The sequence below is a fragment of the Numida meleagris genome, chromosome 2 (genome assembly GCF_002078875.1).
Source record: "Numida meleagris isolate 19003 breed g44 Domestic line chromosome 2, NumMel1.0, whole genome shotgun sequence".
Classification (NCBI taxonomy): domain Eukaryota; kingdom Metazoa; phylum Chordata; class Aves; order Galliformes; family Numididae; genus Numida; species Numida meleagris.
The window spans coordinates 115181081-115199213 of record NC_034410.1 but is presented as its reverse complement, the minus strand read 5'-3'; the positions used below and the strand labels follow the sequence as shown (position 1 = coordinate 115199213).

Here is an 18133-nt window from a genome sequence, read left to right as displayed (position 1 = left end):
TTGGGAATAAACCTTTATTCTGTCTTCGTGAGTGTGCTTTGCATACAAATCCAGGAGTGAGGTGGGCAGGACTTGTAGGGCCACACTGGCCTGGCAGTATCCAAATTCTTGCTGATGCTCTTCTTAGGCATATAGCCAAGTACATAAACTGGTACCCAAGTGTGCAATTCCATAGGATGTGCTGAGTTATTACAGTGTTACATTGCAAACAAAAAGGGGAATGTCCTTTTCATCCTGCTTCTGGCCAGTTCTTCCAGCTGCTCAGTTTGTACACATTCAGGCAATCTTTGGATCCCTCTATGACTCTTCAATTTGCTTAGTGTGATAGGAGACCAGTTAACAGTAGCTATGGAAATGATTTTTTTCTCTACTTGTGATTGTAAACTTAATTTAATGTCTAAAATTCAAAGTTACAGTTACCTGAAAATAAATCTAGTTAGCTTTCTGTGTTCAGTGATTGTGTTCTATACTGACTTCTATGCCCCTCTGCTGCTGTGCTTCTCTCTGTAGTAGGAAACCAGCAGTCAGGCACGCTCAGTCTACTCGCTTGTTGGATACGCAGCACTTGAAGGGTCTTGACAGGCATTAATCATGCCATTCAGCTATTTCTTTGGGAGGCTGAACTTTCATCCAGAATAGGTTTCTAAACAAAATTGACAGCTATTAAAGTAATTTCTGTCTCCACTTGTTAGTTCAATTTGACTACTGATCCTCTGATACTATTTCTCAGCTTTCAGCAGCTGTTTACCAACGCTGTATTCATGTTTTCACAGGCAACCGTTTGGCAGCTCACCAGACGATCTCTTGTGTAATCATCCTTCATCAGAATCACCAAGTGATGAGGGTGCTCTCCTGGATCAGCTTTATATGGCATTAAGGAATTTTGATGGCTTAGAAGAAATCGACAGGGCTCTGGGAATACCAGAACTCGTTAGCCAGGTATAGTGGAGTCTGCATGTCATACATTAGGTATTGTGGTGAAAGGATAAATTGTGACATGAAGGTGAAATTTGTGTTGAAGAAGGGAATTCTTACAAGCTAAGATGAAGTTGTGTATTTTAGTGGAAGTTGGTGTAAGAGCTTGCTGTCATCTGAAAAGCTTGCTTCAGCTCCAGCTTTATAATTCCCACATCTCCTGTGCCACCCTCACCCAGCTCCTCTTCTGACGTTTGCTGTGCCCATTTGTTTTATACACCAAATGGAAAAATTAACATTTTTTGCTTACCTGGCGATCAGAGGAACAATGCTGGGTGGGAGAAAGGTAAGGTCACATCCAAAATAGGGCAAAGGGAAGAAGCAGAAAAGGTTATGTAGACCTAAGATCAGAGGAGCGACCTTTGTACTACACTGGTAGCAAGCTTTTGGATAAGCAAAACTATCATTTCACCTGTTTGATTGCTTTTTTTCCTTAGTTAATTAACATGAGATAAAGGATACTCATTCTTCACCTTGAAGCAAATAATTTCATTCCAAGCACTTAGAAGTACATATTTATTTTTAATTAGGAACGTGCCACATTAAGTTGTTTGATGTACTTTTTTTCCTCGGTTCCTTTTGCTAGCATTCACTTGGTTCTGGTCCATTTCAGTCCTATGTAGTGCAAAAACATGAATCAAAAATTAAAAAAAAAAGTTTTTGAAGAAAAGCTGGTGTTTAATGTTTCTGACATCAAAATTGTATTTCTAAAACAGCCATTTGTGCCTCTACACTGATTTCATATTCTCAGACAAGCCTAGAACACCCATTTCACTTGCTAGACTTCATTAGCAGCCTGGTGATAACTTCTGAGCTATTTCTGTGTTTTAGATACTACTTTTATCTCTCCACATCCATGCACTATCTGTAACTATGAAACAGGACCGATGAAATCGTGCTTTGAACGTGTGAAAACCATCCCCAGAATTATCTTGGTACAACACAGAACTCAGTGGAGTGTCACTTATTGGTGAACTTCAGTTTTGCAAAATTTCCATGCGGTGTAATATAACTTTTGGAATACCACCACCCAAAAATATGAATAATGTTTTATTTCAAACTCAGTCTTAAATATATTTATGTTTAATTAATACCTCAGTGGAAATGATTAAAGAGTTTTGCAGGTAAGACAACTGTCACATTTTAGAATATGTTATTTTTTAAATATCCATCAAACATCTTAGAAAAGCTTAAAATCTTTATTTCATGAGGGCAGTGAAATTTAGATTAACTCAGTTTCCAAGGACAGTGTGGAATAAGCTATAAAATTATTCTGGCTAGAGCAAATATCAGGAAGTATCTAGAATAGAGTTTAGAGTTGTGTTTGCTTTTTATGCTAAAGGGTAATCAGTTTGTGCCAAAATGCCCTGAAGGAATTAGGCACTTTATTCCCATTAGCTTCAGTAATAGTTTTAGGCGTCTTTATTTCAAGTCATTACTTTGTCTAAAGATACTGATCAAAATCTACTTTCTCATCCTTATTCATTAGTAATGTCTTTGAATTTGTCTCTGATTCAGTGGCACCTGCCATGGCTTTATTTACAGGTTTTATTACAAAATTTGTCATTTCAAGCTTTTATTCATTAACATAATGATAAAGTTATTGTGCTAAGAACGTGACAGAATGCAACTCATAGTTGTAAAAACATAGAAAGGGAAGGGAGAATTGTCTTCATGAGCATGTGTTGTAAAACCGAAATACAATTATATTTGTTTTATAAGAAAAAAATGCAATAATAATGAAAAGAAAAGAAGTTTTACATAATTTGCTGTGTGAAAGTGTTCATTTGCTGGAAGGGTGTTCTTTCACGTGGTATTAGTCTCATGCAATCATGTGGAAACCGTGTCCCACCAACTGCTTATGTCGTCCCCATACTTCTGCAGAGCCAGGCTGTGGACCCAGAGACCTTCCCCGGCCAGGACTCGAGCATGCTGTTGGAACAGAAGGCTCAGGTTTTCTCCCAGCAGTACACAGCTCAGGCTCAGATGGCTCAGGGCAGCTACGCACCCATGCAGGACCCCAGCTTCCACCCTATGGGGCAGCGCCCCGGCTACGCCGCCCTGCGCATGCAACCCCGGCCTGGCCTGCGGCCCGCCAGCATCATCCAGAGCCAGCCCAACCAGCTGCGGCTCCAGCTGCAGCACCGTCTCCAGGCACAGCAGGTATGGCACAAATCTCACTGTGTCAGCTTACCTGGGGTGCCCTGCATGTATGCTTTCAACAGTCTAGTTCCAATTCTAAACTAAAGCCATAATGAGGTTTTCTGGAACAGCACCTTAGCACCTCTCACACTCATTTCACACATATTTTTTATCTTTTTTGCAGCTTTCCTTTATTCTTTCTGTAATATTGCACAAGACTGTGCCCAGTATTTAAGCCTGGGTCTTGCTAATTCTTTGACCAAGGCCACAGTGGAGCCTTTTCTTGCATAGGTCTGTTTCTGTTTGTTACATCTTGACTCAGGTTGGATATTGGGAAAAATTTCGTCTCAGAACGTGCTGTTGAGGCACTGGAACAAGCTGCCCAGGGAGGTGGTGCGGTCTCTATCCCTGGAGGTGTTCAAGAGCCATGTACATGTGGCACTGAGGGACATGGGTTAGTGGGCAAAGTGGAAGTGGGCTGATGGTTGGACTAGATGATCTTAGTGGTCTTTTCCAACCTTAACGGTTCTATTTTATGAATCTTCCAATAATCTACGTTATTTTTTTTACTGCATCCTAAGATATTACCTACATCCTTTTTTCTTTTTTTTCCTCTTTTTTTTTTTTTTTTGCCTTGGTCTACTTTCAAGGATCATTTTTAAATGTATAGGTTTATAGTGTTATTTGAAAGATATTAATACTACTTCAGTGGAGAAAAAAAGATCATTCCTGCCTTTAAACATCAGGATAGGGTCTGATTTCGTGTAAAAAAAAAACCAGTCCAGTCTGAAACTCAAACAAGACTGGAACTGTGAAGACAGTGTTAGCGTTGTTGTTACTTGTATATTCTGTGAATAACAGGACTTGAGCAGGAAAACTAGTTTCCGCTGGCATCTGTACAACTAGGTCCTCAAACCCTCGAGCCTACTGATTCAGAAGAAGATACGTATAAAATTTCCCTTTTTTTCCTACTAAGAACTATTTTTTCCCTTTAGAATCGGCAGCCACTGATAAATCAGATCAGCAGTGTCTCCAATATGAACCTGTCTTTGAGGCCTGGGGTGCCGACGCAGGTGAGGAAAACAGATCTTAAAGCAGATCACTGTATTTTCCCTTTTCCTGTTAGAATTAGTTTAAGCTGCAGTAGTCACGCAATATTGTTAACACAACAAATTTCAAAGCTTGAATGCTAATGATGCAATCTAAATGATATTTTACTGTTTTACTGGTATTCCTCTGTTGTTTTATTTCTGAGAGTCCCATATTTACACAAGCTGGATGGTTATTAACTAGAAGTAGGTAGGAATGCTTTTTTAGCCAGACTTATTTCCTAAAGCCACGTTTTTTTCAGTGAGCTCTCTTTGCAGTTAGAAATTGCTGCAGCATTAAATGCCGTTATTATTTCTGTTGATGACACTTGCACTGTTGGAAATCTTTCCCAGCAGAAGCATTAGCAAGGTGATTTTCCCCCATTTAATGGTAGGTGTGTGGTGGGGAGGAAGAAAGAGCTGGGATCTCCCTGACTGCTCCAGTGGCGGTGCCTTTGCAAGGGTTCTTAACGGGTAGGGGTGCTTTTCCTACAGGGCCCCATCAACGCACAGATGCTGGCGCAGAGGCAACGGGAGATCCTGAGCCAGCACCTGCGGCAGCGGCAGATGCAGCAGCAGCAGCAGGTGCAGCAGCGGACGCTGATGATGCGTGGGCAGGGCTTGAGCATGACCCCCAGCATGGTGGCAACCGGGGGCATACCAGCAACCATGAGCAACCCACGGATCCCGCAGGCAAACGCACAGCAGTTCCCATTTCCTCCAAACTACGGTACTGGTTCTACTTGTCCTTACTCTGTAATTTCAACGCTCCTTTCTCCCCAGTGTCCCCCCAAGATCCCATCCCACAGCCCCTTCCTTGTCCAGCTCCCCAGGGAGGCGTAGAGTTTTGGGCCTCTCGGACGTCTTCAAACGCTACGTGGTACTTGCCACTCTCCTAACTCAAATACCACCCTGAGCACTACTCTTTCCTTGAGCAATAGCAGAAGTGCAATGTGTGTGATTGTTTATGTGCATAGATATGTGAACGCACAAATGTGTATGCACACATGCACATGTGGAAGTGTATGTATTAGCTTGATAGACTCTGAATTTTGACTAAACAAGTCGATTCATCCAGCAAAAGCACAAACGAAGAATGTGAATTTATGTCAGCAAACCACGTAAAGTGATCAGAACCAAAGCTGTACTAGATCCTTTAAGATCATTTTTATATTGGTAGGGAGTTTTTTACATTTTTGTAATGAAGTATTGCTTTAATATCCAACAGATTCTTTCCAATTCTTTCCAACCCTTCGTATAATGTAAAATTAACAACTAGCTATTGAGTTTAAGTAATAAAAATTAGTTTCAGATAGGACATTTCTGTCTCCATCCTTGACCCCGTGCGTAATATGACAGCTAATATCATGTTATCTGTATGCTGTACAAAGCTTTATGCAGCTTTGTATAAGTAGCAGAATTGTAAAAAGTTGTAAAAGTTGTATTGTAACTGATTGTAAAAGTTAAATAAAATAATTTGAAGTTCTTTTGATAAAACCAAAACAAATTATTTCCACTCAGTTCTAGATTTGCTATCTATTCTTACTGGTTTGTTATACTTTAAACCATCTTCTAAATCACAGCCGTGCTTTCCCTCTACATGTTTGTAATTGCTTTATGAAAATGAGGAGACATTAAGATATTCTCCTTTTATAATACAGACTCAGGTACAGAGATGCCATGCAGACAGCGAATACAGAAATTGATTTCATACCACCTGAGTCATATGCCAACATTGAGTGGCTTGTTTCTGTTGACTGTGCTGTTCTTGAAGAGCTTAAGACCAAAACGTCTTGGTTTAAAACAAAATTTCTGCACATAGTTGGCATTTTACAGGCTAAGTTGTTTTCTTCGACTAGATATATTTTTTTCATTTTACAAAATCATTAAATGCTTGCACAAAATGGCATTGTCTGGTTTTGTGTGGACAGAGGAATCAAGATGCTGAGGCTTTAGGAACTTTAGAAAAACTTAAAAGTTATAACCAAATATTAAAAAGTCATGCAGTAAATGGGTAGTGCATAACTTCTTTCACAAAAGTGGATTTGTGTGCAGAACAAATGGTTTATTTGTTTGAATGCACTTTCTGCACAGAATTCACTTAGTGTTTTTGTTTGTGGTTTCTGTTGGGAGAGTGCTTGTATGGTTAGGTCACACAAGTAGCCAACATACTTCAGCAAAACCATTTTTGAAGTTATACATGTAGTATTGAGTTGATGACATCTTGCTTTTAATCTAGGACCTACAGTTAAGATGCAAGGTTATAGGTTCCAGGTGACATAAGTGCAAAGACATATCTGCAGGTTTGAGCTCTTTTTTTTTTTAAACGCTGAATGTACATTAGCTAATTTTCTCTTCTTATTTTTTAGGAATTAGTCAGCAGCCTGATCCAGGCTTCACAGGGGCCACCACTCCTCAGAGTCCACTGATGTCCCCAAGACTTGCTCACACGCAAAGCCCCATGATTCAGCAGACTCAGGCTAATCCTGCCTATCAGTCCTCTACAGAGATGAATGGGTGGGCACAAGGGAATATGGGTGGAAACAGGTAAATGCAGAACAAGACAAAAATGAGCATACAGCGTAATGGGGTAGTTTATGGTCTACACTTATTTGTGGGGTTGTTTATATGTATTTGTTTGCTGCTAATGGTCTGTCCTAAAAGAGATTTCTTTTCAGTTTGGCTTGATGAATTAAATACTGCCTTCATACAAAGCAAAGTGAGTGCATTGCTAAAAGATGTGCATCCATACAATGCATTGCTTTTTCTCTTATAACCAGTAAAACACTGTGTTCTTAAGAAGCAACTGTGCTGCACAGTGAACTCCAGCTCCTAACATTTGTGTGGATGCATTTCTTCTGCATATGATTTTAATGTTGTGCTCCCACAGTGCTTTCCACATGGCTGGATCAGCTGAGCCGTAGCCTATGCATTCTGTACTGCTCTGGAATTATGGTGACTGGATATCACCTCCCACTTCAAACTCTGGAGTGCGACCAGGTTCAATCCAGTACCTGCACATATTTGGGATCAGCTATCATTCTCTGAGAGCATTGTAGTATGCCTCATGCATGCAGTCACCTTTCCAATTGAGGCCCATGCCCAGCTAATGTAGCTCCATTATAATCAGCCTGTCCACGTTGAATAGGTTGGGTGTTGAATGCAGTGTGCAGACAGTGACAAGTTTCCAGATGGCAATGATCTGTGTTTTTCAGTGGAAGATGGGAAGATCTGTCAGGTTGGTGTATAACTGACCTCTATCAGTTGAGGCTGGAGTGCTCTAAGGTCTCTAGCACGGTGGTTTCCTCATCCCAGAGCTCTCAGCCTGCTTTTACTATCCCAGCTCAACAACAAATCTTCTTCCTGCTTGTTTATATATCTATTTAATAAACCCAGAAAAACAGTATTTCAGTAACAAGGCTGATCCGAGTTCCCCTTAAAGCAACTAATTTATCTCTCATCCTGATCCTTGTCTGTACCTCTTCCTCACTGTCTTCCTGAAGCATCTGCAGGAGGCAGAGCTACTGCTGCCACGGCTTCTGTTGAAACTGCAGCAGGAGCAGACTAATGGCTTGCTCACTAAACTGCAGCCCTACTATGGAGACATGTCAAATGTTTTTACACAAGCCACTGAGTATTCACAATGATCTGTAGCGTACTCTTTCGACCATCCAGATAATGACTTAAAAAAGGGGTTAGGTGGCCTGAAAAGAGATGGAATAGAAGGAAGAGAATTGCGGGACTTTTGGAGTTTGGTCCTGCACTGGGAATGCAGCTGCATTCCACAAAGAGCTCTGCAAAGAAAGTCTCACAACAGGCAGTGGGTGGCAATAGCATAATGGAGTACCCGAGTGCAAGGTTGAGCACTAACCCTGAAAAGATTTCCTCATCTGGAGAGTGAAAGTCAGCTGTTGATGTGGAGGTGGCTGCTGTGTGCCATCTGACACGCAGCAGTCCTCCTGCAATGTTTCAGTCTCATGCAGATCCTCTAAACAGACACATCTTCAGCAGTTATTCCTTCATTGACTGCTGGAGTATGTTTAAAGAGTGGAAAAGACTGATGTGTAAATAATGGAGTGTCTTTTAGGAAATATAAAAGCCCACTCGTGACTTTAACACAACAAGAAGGAAGGATACCACTTGGCTTTGAATAAAATCTGGGATTAAATCTTTCACAGTTACACTTAATGTTGTTCAGAAGTATCCTTACAAGAGCATAAGGGGCAATCGTCTTAGATGTTCTGTTGTTTCTTACAACCCCGTTTTCTGATGCTAAGATTTAGTGAATAAATTTCTGCACAACTGCATGTCTATATTTGTGAGCCCACTTGCCATAATTGTATGTGCAAATCTGGTATACATATGTGTGAATAGCCTCTGCTGCGGAAAGAAAGCTCATTAGATCAAATCCAGTACCGATTCAACAGTCTTATGCTTTGCTAATGATGGAGGGGAAAAAAAGATGTTTTCCTTTCCGTCCAAAAATTGCTTTCCTGAATATATTTATAATATGTGAAGACAAATTTCAGCAGCGAATTGGCTGTTATTGCATACACATAACAGATTTGTACTCTGCCATAGTTTCACACGCAAAGGCATGCGTTTTTGTGCACCGACATGGGAACTTACGTTTTGGAAAGCTATTCCTTAGACACTGATGCAGCTGAAAACTAGTCTTTTTTTGAGGTTGGGATAAACAACTATATGTACAAATTCTAGCTTAAAATATATTAAAAAGAGAGCAGTTTCCTAGTGGCTTCAGCATTCTGACACATTGCTTTTTCCATTCCTTGCTATAGCATGTTTTCACAACAGTCCCCACCACATTTTGGGCAGCAAGCAAGCACCAGCATGTACAATAATAACATGAACATCAGTGTATCCATGGCAACCAACACAAGTGGTATGAACAACATGAACCAGATGACAGGGCAGATCAGCATGACCTCAGCGACCTCTGTGCCTACATCAGGGTTGTCCTCCATGGGTCCTGAGCAGGTGAGAATTTAAGGACTTGAGATGACAGCTAGAGGATTTTCTGTGACTTCCAGTAGTTTTCCAGGTCCGCTGTGTTGGGCTGTAACTGCTGTAAGCCATTATGTTTCTTTTCTTAGTTTTCTTAAGAAATGTTTATGTTACAAAGGCTTTGTTTTTAGCTCTGCACTCAGATAACCAGTGACTAATGAGATAGAGAGCACCATTCGCAACTAAATTTCCCATTTGAGCTAGCACCACTGTAGCTAGTACATACAGTACTAGCTCCTGGACTTCTGTGGAGAATGGGTGCCAATTTAGCTCCTGATCTCACTAGGTAAGTTGCCACAGCACAGTGGCTGGACACCAGTGTTTGTGCTCAGCCCTCGAAGCTAAGGCCGAGTGGCCGGCAGGTAAGAATGAAATATGCTGGCACGGGCAATGTGAAAAATGCTTCTGCTTCTTTGTAGTACCAGAGCACAAGCAGTCAACATCAACAACTGTCACGCTGGCATCGTTGCAAGCTCCAAATCCACACTTCTTGTAATGCGGTGCTTATAAAACAGATTGCTAAACCATTAAGTAACCTGTTCTATTCTGCCAAGAAGAGGTTTACACACTTGTTTTCATTTGAGACTGCTAGTGAGGGCATCTGATATAAGGCAAATAACATTTCCATTTGTAGGCTCATCATAAAATACACATGGTATATTAAAAATATTTTACAAACAAGTCCTCTTAACAGGTTCATATGCTTGTTTCAGAACTGAACTTTGGTTCATTTAATGCACAGATTTCTAATTACAGACCATTCTTAGAAATATTGGCAGGCGTACCACTTATGTCTTCTGGTAGTTTTTGCTGCTACGGTCGACAAAATTGCAAACGCTTTTTTCTGAGATAATTAAATTACAGTTTAAAGCTGGCCATATCATTTACTTGTTAATAAATGTCTATTTTTCCAGCCTAAATTTGGCAACAGGCTATTTACTTCTCTAATATTGCCCTTCAGCTTAAATAGGTTTCGTTTTTCTCTTTCTGTATTTTAAAAAGAGCCATTCTATCAGCACAATTTTGTTATTGTTTTCTGTTGTTTTGTGTTTATGTGGTTGTTTTTCTGTGGTTTTGGGTGGTTTTTGTTTGTTTGTTTGTTTTTTTGCTAAGTTAAACGAGCCAGTTTGTTTCTTTCTCTTCTTGTAGTCTTTACATTCCTTTTCTTTTTCTCCACCTGTTTGGGTTTGAATCAGTATCTCCTAACCACCAGTGCCATGTGCATAACACTAGTTCTTCCCCATTTCTCTCGGAATACACTAGCAGATATAGCCATGGATCACATTTGTCTTTTACAGATGCTGCGTACTGGTGACCTGAAGTAATTTTGATACTGCCAAATCTGTCACCTTCTCTGATATTTCCAGTTGTTAAGTCCAACAGTAGCAAACTTTTAAATTATTATTACTAGTTCCTAAGTGCGTACTCTTAAAGACTTTTAATGTAGTAAAGCAATAGTTAAAAAAAAGAGTTGAGATTTGAAGGTGACAACGTGGTCTGATTTATCAGCATGCACGTGTTCCACAATTTTCCAAAGGATCCTGAACTAAGAAACCTAACATTATAGGAGGAGATCTGGTTTTATCTCAAAGACTTCCATGCAGATGGCTGTTTCCACTGGCACAGTTGTTGCAGTGCTTTTCCTTCCTGTTAGACTACTAGGTCAAGATAGCATTTATCTAACTTCCAGTAAACCGAATGGGTTGAATTTCTTTATTCATCTCAGTATTTGTTTTTCAGCCCTTCGGTCCCAGTTGTGAATGTACTTTAAACTCCATTATCATTCTAGAAGCACACACAGTAACTGGCCGTGGTAATTTCACCAATGCTGTCTAGAGTCAGATTTTGCTTGTAATTTCTCTTTCAATACAGAAAGGGATTGGCTTGCCCCTGTTGGTGACGGTGTTGCACTGGAGAGCTCATACTGAAACCCACAGTATGCTACCCATATCATATGGGTCCGCTAGATGCAGCATAAACAAAACCTGCATTCTTTGTTCCCAAATGTGTATTCCCTTCCTTTTGTTTACACTCAATTGCATTTGTCAGATTAAGTCTGTTTAACAAAGGTAGATTGGCTCATTCTGTAACATTAACCTGTTTTCCTCCTGATTTATCACCCCAGCACCGTGTCATCTGCAGACTGCTAGCAAATGTTTTAATGTTTCATCTAGGTCAGATGTGGGCAGCTGGCAGCTGGGAGGCCACTTCTGGGCCACAAGGCGCTACGTGTTTGTCCCCAGGAATGTTTGCTGTTCTGCTTCGCATTTTCTTTTTAGAGAGACAGGAATAAATAAACACTCATATGTTAACAATAAATAGATTTTTTTTTGCCTGTTTTACAGGCACATTATTTTACAGCTTGGCATCTTTACTTAGCAATTTACCTAGGCCGTGCTAAACTTTTCTTGTAACTGGTAATTTTCAGAATGACTGTATTTTCTCTAATTCTGCTGACAGCCATTTCATTCATTCTTTCTATTTTTTTTTATGCTTTCACCTATGTTTTTACTTACTCATCGCAATCCACTTTCTCTGTTTTATGGGTTTTTTTCTTCTATAAGACATCATTTTACCTTTGCACACCCATCTCTTTCTAACCACAGTGAATAGCAGTCATGCTGTAAATGTGTTAAAAAAAACATATATTATTGGATGATTTTGGAAGCAATATATAGTATGTGTTTGTAAAAATCTGTACGTGGGCTGATTTGCCTGCTGACAAACAAGTGTGTTACCTCTGGTACCAAACAGATTTGTTTGGCTTTGTCTCCTGTCTCACTTTGTGGCGCTATGCTGTATCATACAGTCATATCCTGGGCTCAGAAATACAAAATTTCACTTCTAGCTGCTCGTACTGGTTTATCTCCAGCTTCTCTTGTTTGCTATGTAGGCTGCCAGCTGCACCTCGTAGAAGATGAACATTATGCCCAAAATGTTGTGCTCACCCTGGGCTTGCAGCATTGGTGCTTAGAGACTTTTACGTACTTGAGGGCTCAGACCTTGTCTCATTATCGTCTTCTCCTTTATAATTACATTAAAGCTCTCTAGGCTGCTCTTCCTAGTATGTCTTCCAGGAATTAGCATTAGCAGTGCTGAAGTGCTGGCTGCCAGGTCAGTACAGTTCCTTCTGTTCAAAACAGCTTCTCCAGGGCCAAGAAAGTCTAAACGTTCCCTGTGCTGCACCATTCATGTACCTTACTGTCTCTTTGTCGTAGTTATCTTGCTTGCACAATGGACTGCTGCTGTGTTTTTGCCTTTTATTTATTTGGCCTCATGTGTTATTTACTGGGCCGTCAAAGAAGCAATTTGAAGTCTGTGCAAGAGAGGAAACTTTTCAACAAGTTCATGAAATAAACCACTCTCTAGTTGTCTGATCAGAGGAGTTCTTTGTTAGTAGGTGCAGCAGTCCTGAGGTCAGAGCTATCGTGGCATTTACTGAGAGTTACCTTCAAACAGTGTTCTGGTTTTATTCAGCATCCTGGATGAAGGGAGCTGTACATTGGGAGAAAACTTTTCTTATAGACTTGTTGTAAATAATTCCATTTTATCATCAGGCAGCTGTAGTAACGTGTTTAAATGCAAAGGGGTTGTAAAACATGTCCTGTGTTGTTTGAGACATATTTCATATATAGTTACACCATTTTACTGGCCTTCAAAAAGATGATAAATACCCCTCAATTTCTTTGTCCTTCTCCTTACTTTTCTCATTGAATTTTGGGCAGTCAGAAAAGTTCATGTGGGATATTTTATGTTTCAAGGTCTTCTGAAGAAAATACATCCACGTAACTAAACACTAGGGTTGTTTTATTGATTGGTTGTTTTCTTAATCTGTTATCATACAAATCAGGATTCTTGCGTCATCGCTAGCAAGGAGATTCTGTGACTGGAACTTCACGCAACTTCCTTTTCCATGACTCTCCTAACTCTGCCACAATGCAAATCATGCACTCTTCCTTTTGTTCCCAAATTACTTTCGATTCAGTATGATACAATTTTGTGGTTTTGCTTTTTATTTACTTTTTCTTCCTTTGTCTAGTGAACAGAATAGAAAAGACATTTGGACCTGTGCATTCCGGTGGATGTTGATCAGTAGCAGAAAACACCTTTAAAGCATGAATTCTGTTGTTTAGTTGAACGCGTGTAGATAAAACTGTGACAGTGTCAACTTTGTCTCAAAACAAGATAATGTGGTTCTCTTCATTTCTGATGTTTATCTCCTGATTCAAGCTTAAAAAAAAACTGTCCTGCTATAAGAAGTGAAAAGCATCACCAGGAGACTTTTGGTGCTTTGCCAATGAATTTTTTTGGAGTTGAAAATTCCACTGGAAAAATATTTAAGCTTTAAAACATTTAAAAAACATTTAACCTGTTGGGCTGCAGTCGTGTAGCATTTGAAACCACCTTTTTAGTCATATTATTGCATTGAGCTTTGCTACTCTGCAAAATCAGTGAGTAACAACAGAAACAGTCAGGAGGACCTGAAACAAGAGGACTTTGGTGTGGTAAATTGAAGTCTTCTTCCCTTGCTGCAGCAAGCTGCTGCAGCTGAAGTGAGCAGTGGTACAACGTCCTCTCCTTGGCAATCAAGAGTCCTAAAGGGCAGGTGCCACAGAAAACAGCCTCTTCCTTCCAGCAAAATCTAGAGGGGACTGTCTTCGCTATTGTTACCTACGCCTAGACTGAGGGAAGCAAGAGAGAAATAGTTAACCAAGACTCTCTAGGGAGATGTGTTTTTCCCTGTAAAACTTGTAAGGAAAGGATCTTGTAATGCTTCAGCCCCTTGCTGAAGGGCAGTGATTTGTGTTTTACATCAGTTCCTACATGGTAAGATTTAATCCTTTGATTAAGACTGTAAATTTGGCAGGCCACCCTTTCCACATAACTGAGCGTGACAGTCGCTTTAGCTGTGCAGAAATACACAGCTTTGATACGTTCCTGTGGCTGCTCATAAAATTTTTGAGCCCATCCATTTAGGAAAGCATGCAGATGCAGGTTTTCCTGTTTAATGCTGTCTTCCTCTCATTGTTCATGAGCAAAAAAAAAAAGAATAATAAGTGTCATTAACACTAAATCAGCAGTCGATGCAATTCAGCCTGTGTGTTACCAGGCTTTGAAAAATTGCCTGGTCGTTTGTAAAAACAGAAAAGCTGTGTGTCATTGAGGTTAGGAAAGTAGTTCCATGTTTCTGCTTTGAGGACTTTCATAGCAGACAGGTCCTCTCACAAATAATACTGACCTAATTTATGGAGCCTGTTTTGTTCAATACGGACAGAGGTCACAGTATCAAGAATGAAATCTTCATTGTTGACTGTGAAGCAGAATAATATGAGTCAAACACATGCTGCACAAGAAGGGTGCTCAGCTATATTGCTGCTTTTCTGATTACTGCCACTTCAAATATAGTTGTTGATATATGCAAGTAAATTTGTGCTTTATACTACTTTAACCTCCACTCCTTTTCCCAACATATTTTTCATTCATTCTCCTTAATATCTTGTTACCAATAGGTTAATGATCCTGCTATGAGGGGAGGCAATCTATTTCCAAACCAGCTGCCTGGAATGGATATGATAAAGCAGGACGGAGATGCAACACGGGTAAGAGACGGGGTACAGAGGCTACTGAACTATGAATATACTGTGGTCTAGAGTGGATACAGTATCTTTTTACTTACAAAGTTAAGAGTACCTAGGGTGCTAGTAATTAACTCTTATACAATTGATTTTTTTTAATTCATCTTTAGGTGACATCTGCATTAAGTTCCTTCTTTGATCCCACTAGCATTATTGAAGTGAATACAGAATACATTTACATTAACAGAATACATTATATTATTGAATTAACAGACAGTCACGTTCAGTAGACTTTTATTTATAGTTGTATTTGTTTTTTACTGAGCAATTACATGACTATTTTGCTGATGACGGGAAAGACTGTTGATTTATATTTGCACTGCTGCATGCTTAACCCATTTCATGTTTCATCCTGCCTAAGTGTTTTTCCACTTCACGTTGCGTTATACTTAGGGCAAAAATTTCATAAATTATTTAATTTATTACTTTCTGTGCTTGAGGAGTGGTGGTACTGAACTCATTTGCACACAAATCTCCAACTGATGGTGAAATCAGCATTTGCTTAGTTCAAAAGTGATTTGTATTCCAGGCAGTAACAGTATTTAAGGACAGGCATTGTAGAGTTTTTGGCATGTGACCAGGTAAATGAGGTGCTTTTCATGAGCCCCTCCTCAGTGGAAGAGTTTTTTTAAATGGAAATAGCCTTCATTTAAAATAAGGTCGTTGCAGCAAACCCGGTATTTTGAGACCTGAAGTGATATGAAACTAGAGCACGAACTTTTCCTTGCGTGCTCCAAGCATCACACCTGTGCAAACCCATCCGAACACCTGAAGCTGACCTTTCTATACAGCAAGGCAGCCTCGCACAGAAACCTGTGCACTGGGAAATAATATACAGAGCGTTCTCAGGACTAAGTGCCTGTGCCAACAGGGCAGGGGGAGGCACCATCTAGTGGCTGCTGCTCGTCAGAAGGAAGGGATGGTAAGGCTTTAACACACGCTGCTTTACATGCATCTGTTTCCTAAACTCCTTGGTGCATAGTGCTGGGCAAATATTTAATCTAGGGGCCCTAGCCTCTTTATTCTTACTAATTTTTTATCTGTTGGGAAAGTGCTGTTGAAAGGTGATTTGGGTCGGGTAACGTAGGGAAAATGACAGGAGAGCAATAGCGAGCTTTCGGCAGCAAGAGGCAAAGATCTGGATATGAAACACCCTAAGAGAGATGGTTTTTATTTGGGTTGTTGGCCTACAGTACTCTTTGCAAGAAGTTGTTGTCAAAAGCAACCAAAATAGGCAGATCTAATCCATGATGTCTACAGGAATTGTTGTATAACCTGCTTGAAGTCTGTTCTTTACCTAATCACTTACTGCCATCTACTTGTATGCAGTGTTGAAATCAGAAAGATGGATTTAAATTTTTTGTAAATCCCTTTTATGCTGAAGCCAAAAGTAAAATGTAAAGTTTTCAACTGTTAGGGAAAAAAAGAAATAAGTAATTTCTTTTCGGAACGGTAATTGACTGCCGATAGATTAAGATAAAAGAAAATGAAGGTAGTGAAGGTGCTGAGGAAGAAGTAGCCACCTGTGTTTTATTGCATCCACCTCTTTTTGCACACCTGTTTAAGACTTCCCGAAAGGAATTTCTTGACACAGCGTATTGGTTCCCATGAGCAGTGCCTGTCACTGGGGGTGGAGGATCTGTGCACGCAGGATTCTTTCTGCAGCAGTTCCATGGTCATTTTGGAGCTTAACAAAAAGATGCATCGTGTTCTGCTTTAGTGGAAGCTGTCCTACATCAAGGAGTTATCCTTGTAGTTTTCCTAACCAGCACATTGCCAAACCAGTTAAATGGCATGCAATAAGGGAAGCCAAATGCAGAGAATAAAATATAGGGTACCACTGAGGAAAGACAGGAGAAGGAAGCAGAGTCTAAAGGATGTTTTACAAGGGATGGAAAAGATGTGATGGAAAATATTTGGAGAGATACCAGAGAGGGTGGTATTTTCTAAGGGTACATCTCATGGCACTCTGTGATTTTACTTTTATTCTACTAATGTAGCTCTGGCTGTGAGGAAAATGTAGATGAATCATGTGTTATATGAGCTATAAATATCTGTTACAGAACTGTGACCTGTAATAGAGACTAAGTAGCTACTACTTCTGTGCTATAAACTATGCTCCTATGTAAGATGCTTACGTTAAAGCACAAGCTGTGTAATTAGAAAGCTGAAGAGAGGATTAATGGGCTTCATCCCTTGACAGTTGTGGCATTAACATACAAAAACCTAGAAATTAATCTGACAAATGAGAAACTGAGGAACTCATCAGGTAGACTGGAGGGGGTTTTTCCATTGTTTCATAAATTTGTTCTCAACAACTGGATTACTTAAAGGGATCCGTTCTGATTAGAGCTGAGTAGCCAGGAAATGCCATGGTATTGCTGAAATCCCTCTAACTATGGATGTCAAATCTCAGTGTTTACTGTTCTACTCTATGTCCTTAATACTGCTTCCCTTTGTTTTAACATGTTAGGGATAAAATTTTTAGAGTTTTTAGGACATGCAAGAACGATACTAATATTTAACCAAGAGGCTGTTTTTTAAACTAATTAGAAAGCAGAATTTTCTGTCTTTCAAGGTGCAAAGTACCCTTCGTTTGAAAAGCTGAGTATAGTTGCAACTGAAATACTTCAGAAGTTTTTATTTTGTGACTATTGAAACAAACTTCTTTTTATTAATTTCACTGTGTCAAAGAAAATTTTGAACCTGCTCTTATTTAGAAGTGAACATCTGGAGCATGCTGTGTAAGCTTTGCATTTTTCAGATTGCTTCTTTGTAAACTTTTAGAATTTTTTTTAGTGTTAGAGTTGTATGAATCAGTATGGAAGTAATTCTTAGTAACTTTTCCCACTTTCATTATCAACCTGGGAATAATAACCTGCCAGTTTCTTTCAAGTCCTCCTTGCTTTTGCTATATCTAAACCAAAGAGAGGGAAAAAATTTCTCTAGAGATAGACTCGTGCCTTCTTTGTATTACTCCCTCCTTTATATATTTGATCACCTTCTGAAAAAGATTTTTGTTAGCATAGAAATATAATAATAATTTTTAAAACAGTAAGGAGCATTTTTATTCAGATCACTAGTACAGTGGAAGAATTTAGTGAGCATCTCTGCAGAGATACTATTTGCCAAATGTCCACTGTAGGTACAAAACCTAGGGCGTTGCTTTCTCAATCTGTGAGATGCTTTCCCACAGTGGCTTTGCTTGACAGTGAAAGTGCATTTCCAGCCCTTCTGTGATTGCAAAGAAAAGGATGGTAAAGTCTA

The 18133-nt window shown here is 39.7% G+C and overlaps 1 protein-coding gene across 12 annotated transcripts in view; it reads left to right on the top strand.

The window, feature by feature from the left end:
• NCOA2 (nuclear receptor coactivator 2) overlaps positions 1–18133 on the top strand; it is a 191503-nt gene that overhangs the window by 168904 nt on the left and 4466 nt on the right. For all 12 annotated transcript variants that reach the window (XM_021385615.1, XM_021385614.1, XM_021385611.1 and 9 more), the window contains 7 exons: positions 774–939; positions 2860–3138; positions 4113–4190; positions 4701–4935; positions 6575–6752; positions 9005–9203; positions 14741–14830. In XM_021385615.1, the coding sequence (XP_021241290.1) occupies positions 774–939; positions 2860–3138; positions 4113–4190; positions 4701–4935; positions 6575–6752; positions 9005–9203; positions 14741–14830 (1225 nt within the window). The remainder of the gene's footprint in view (positions 1–773; positions 940–2859; positions 3139–4112; positions 4191–4700; positions 4936–6574; positions 6753–9004; positions 9204–14740; positions 14831–18133) is intronic.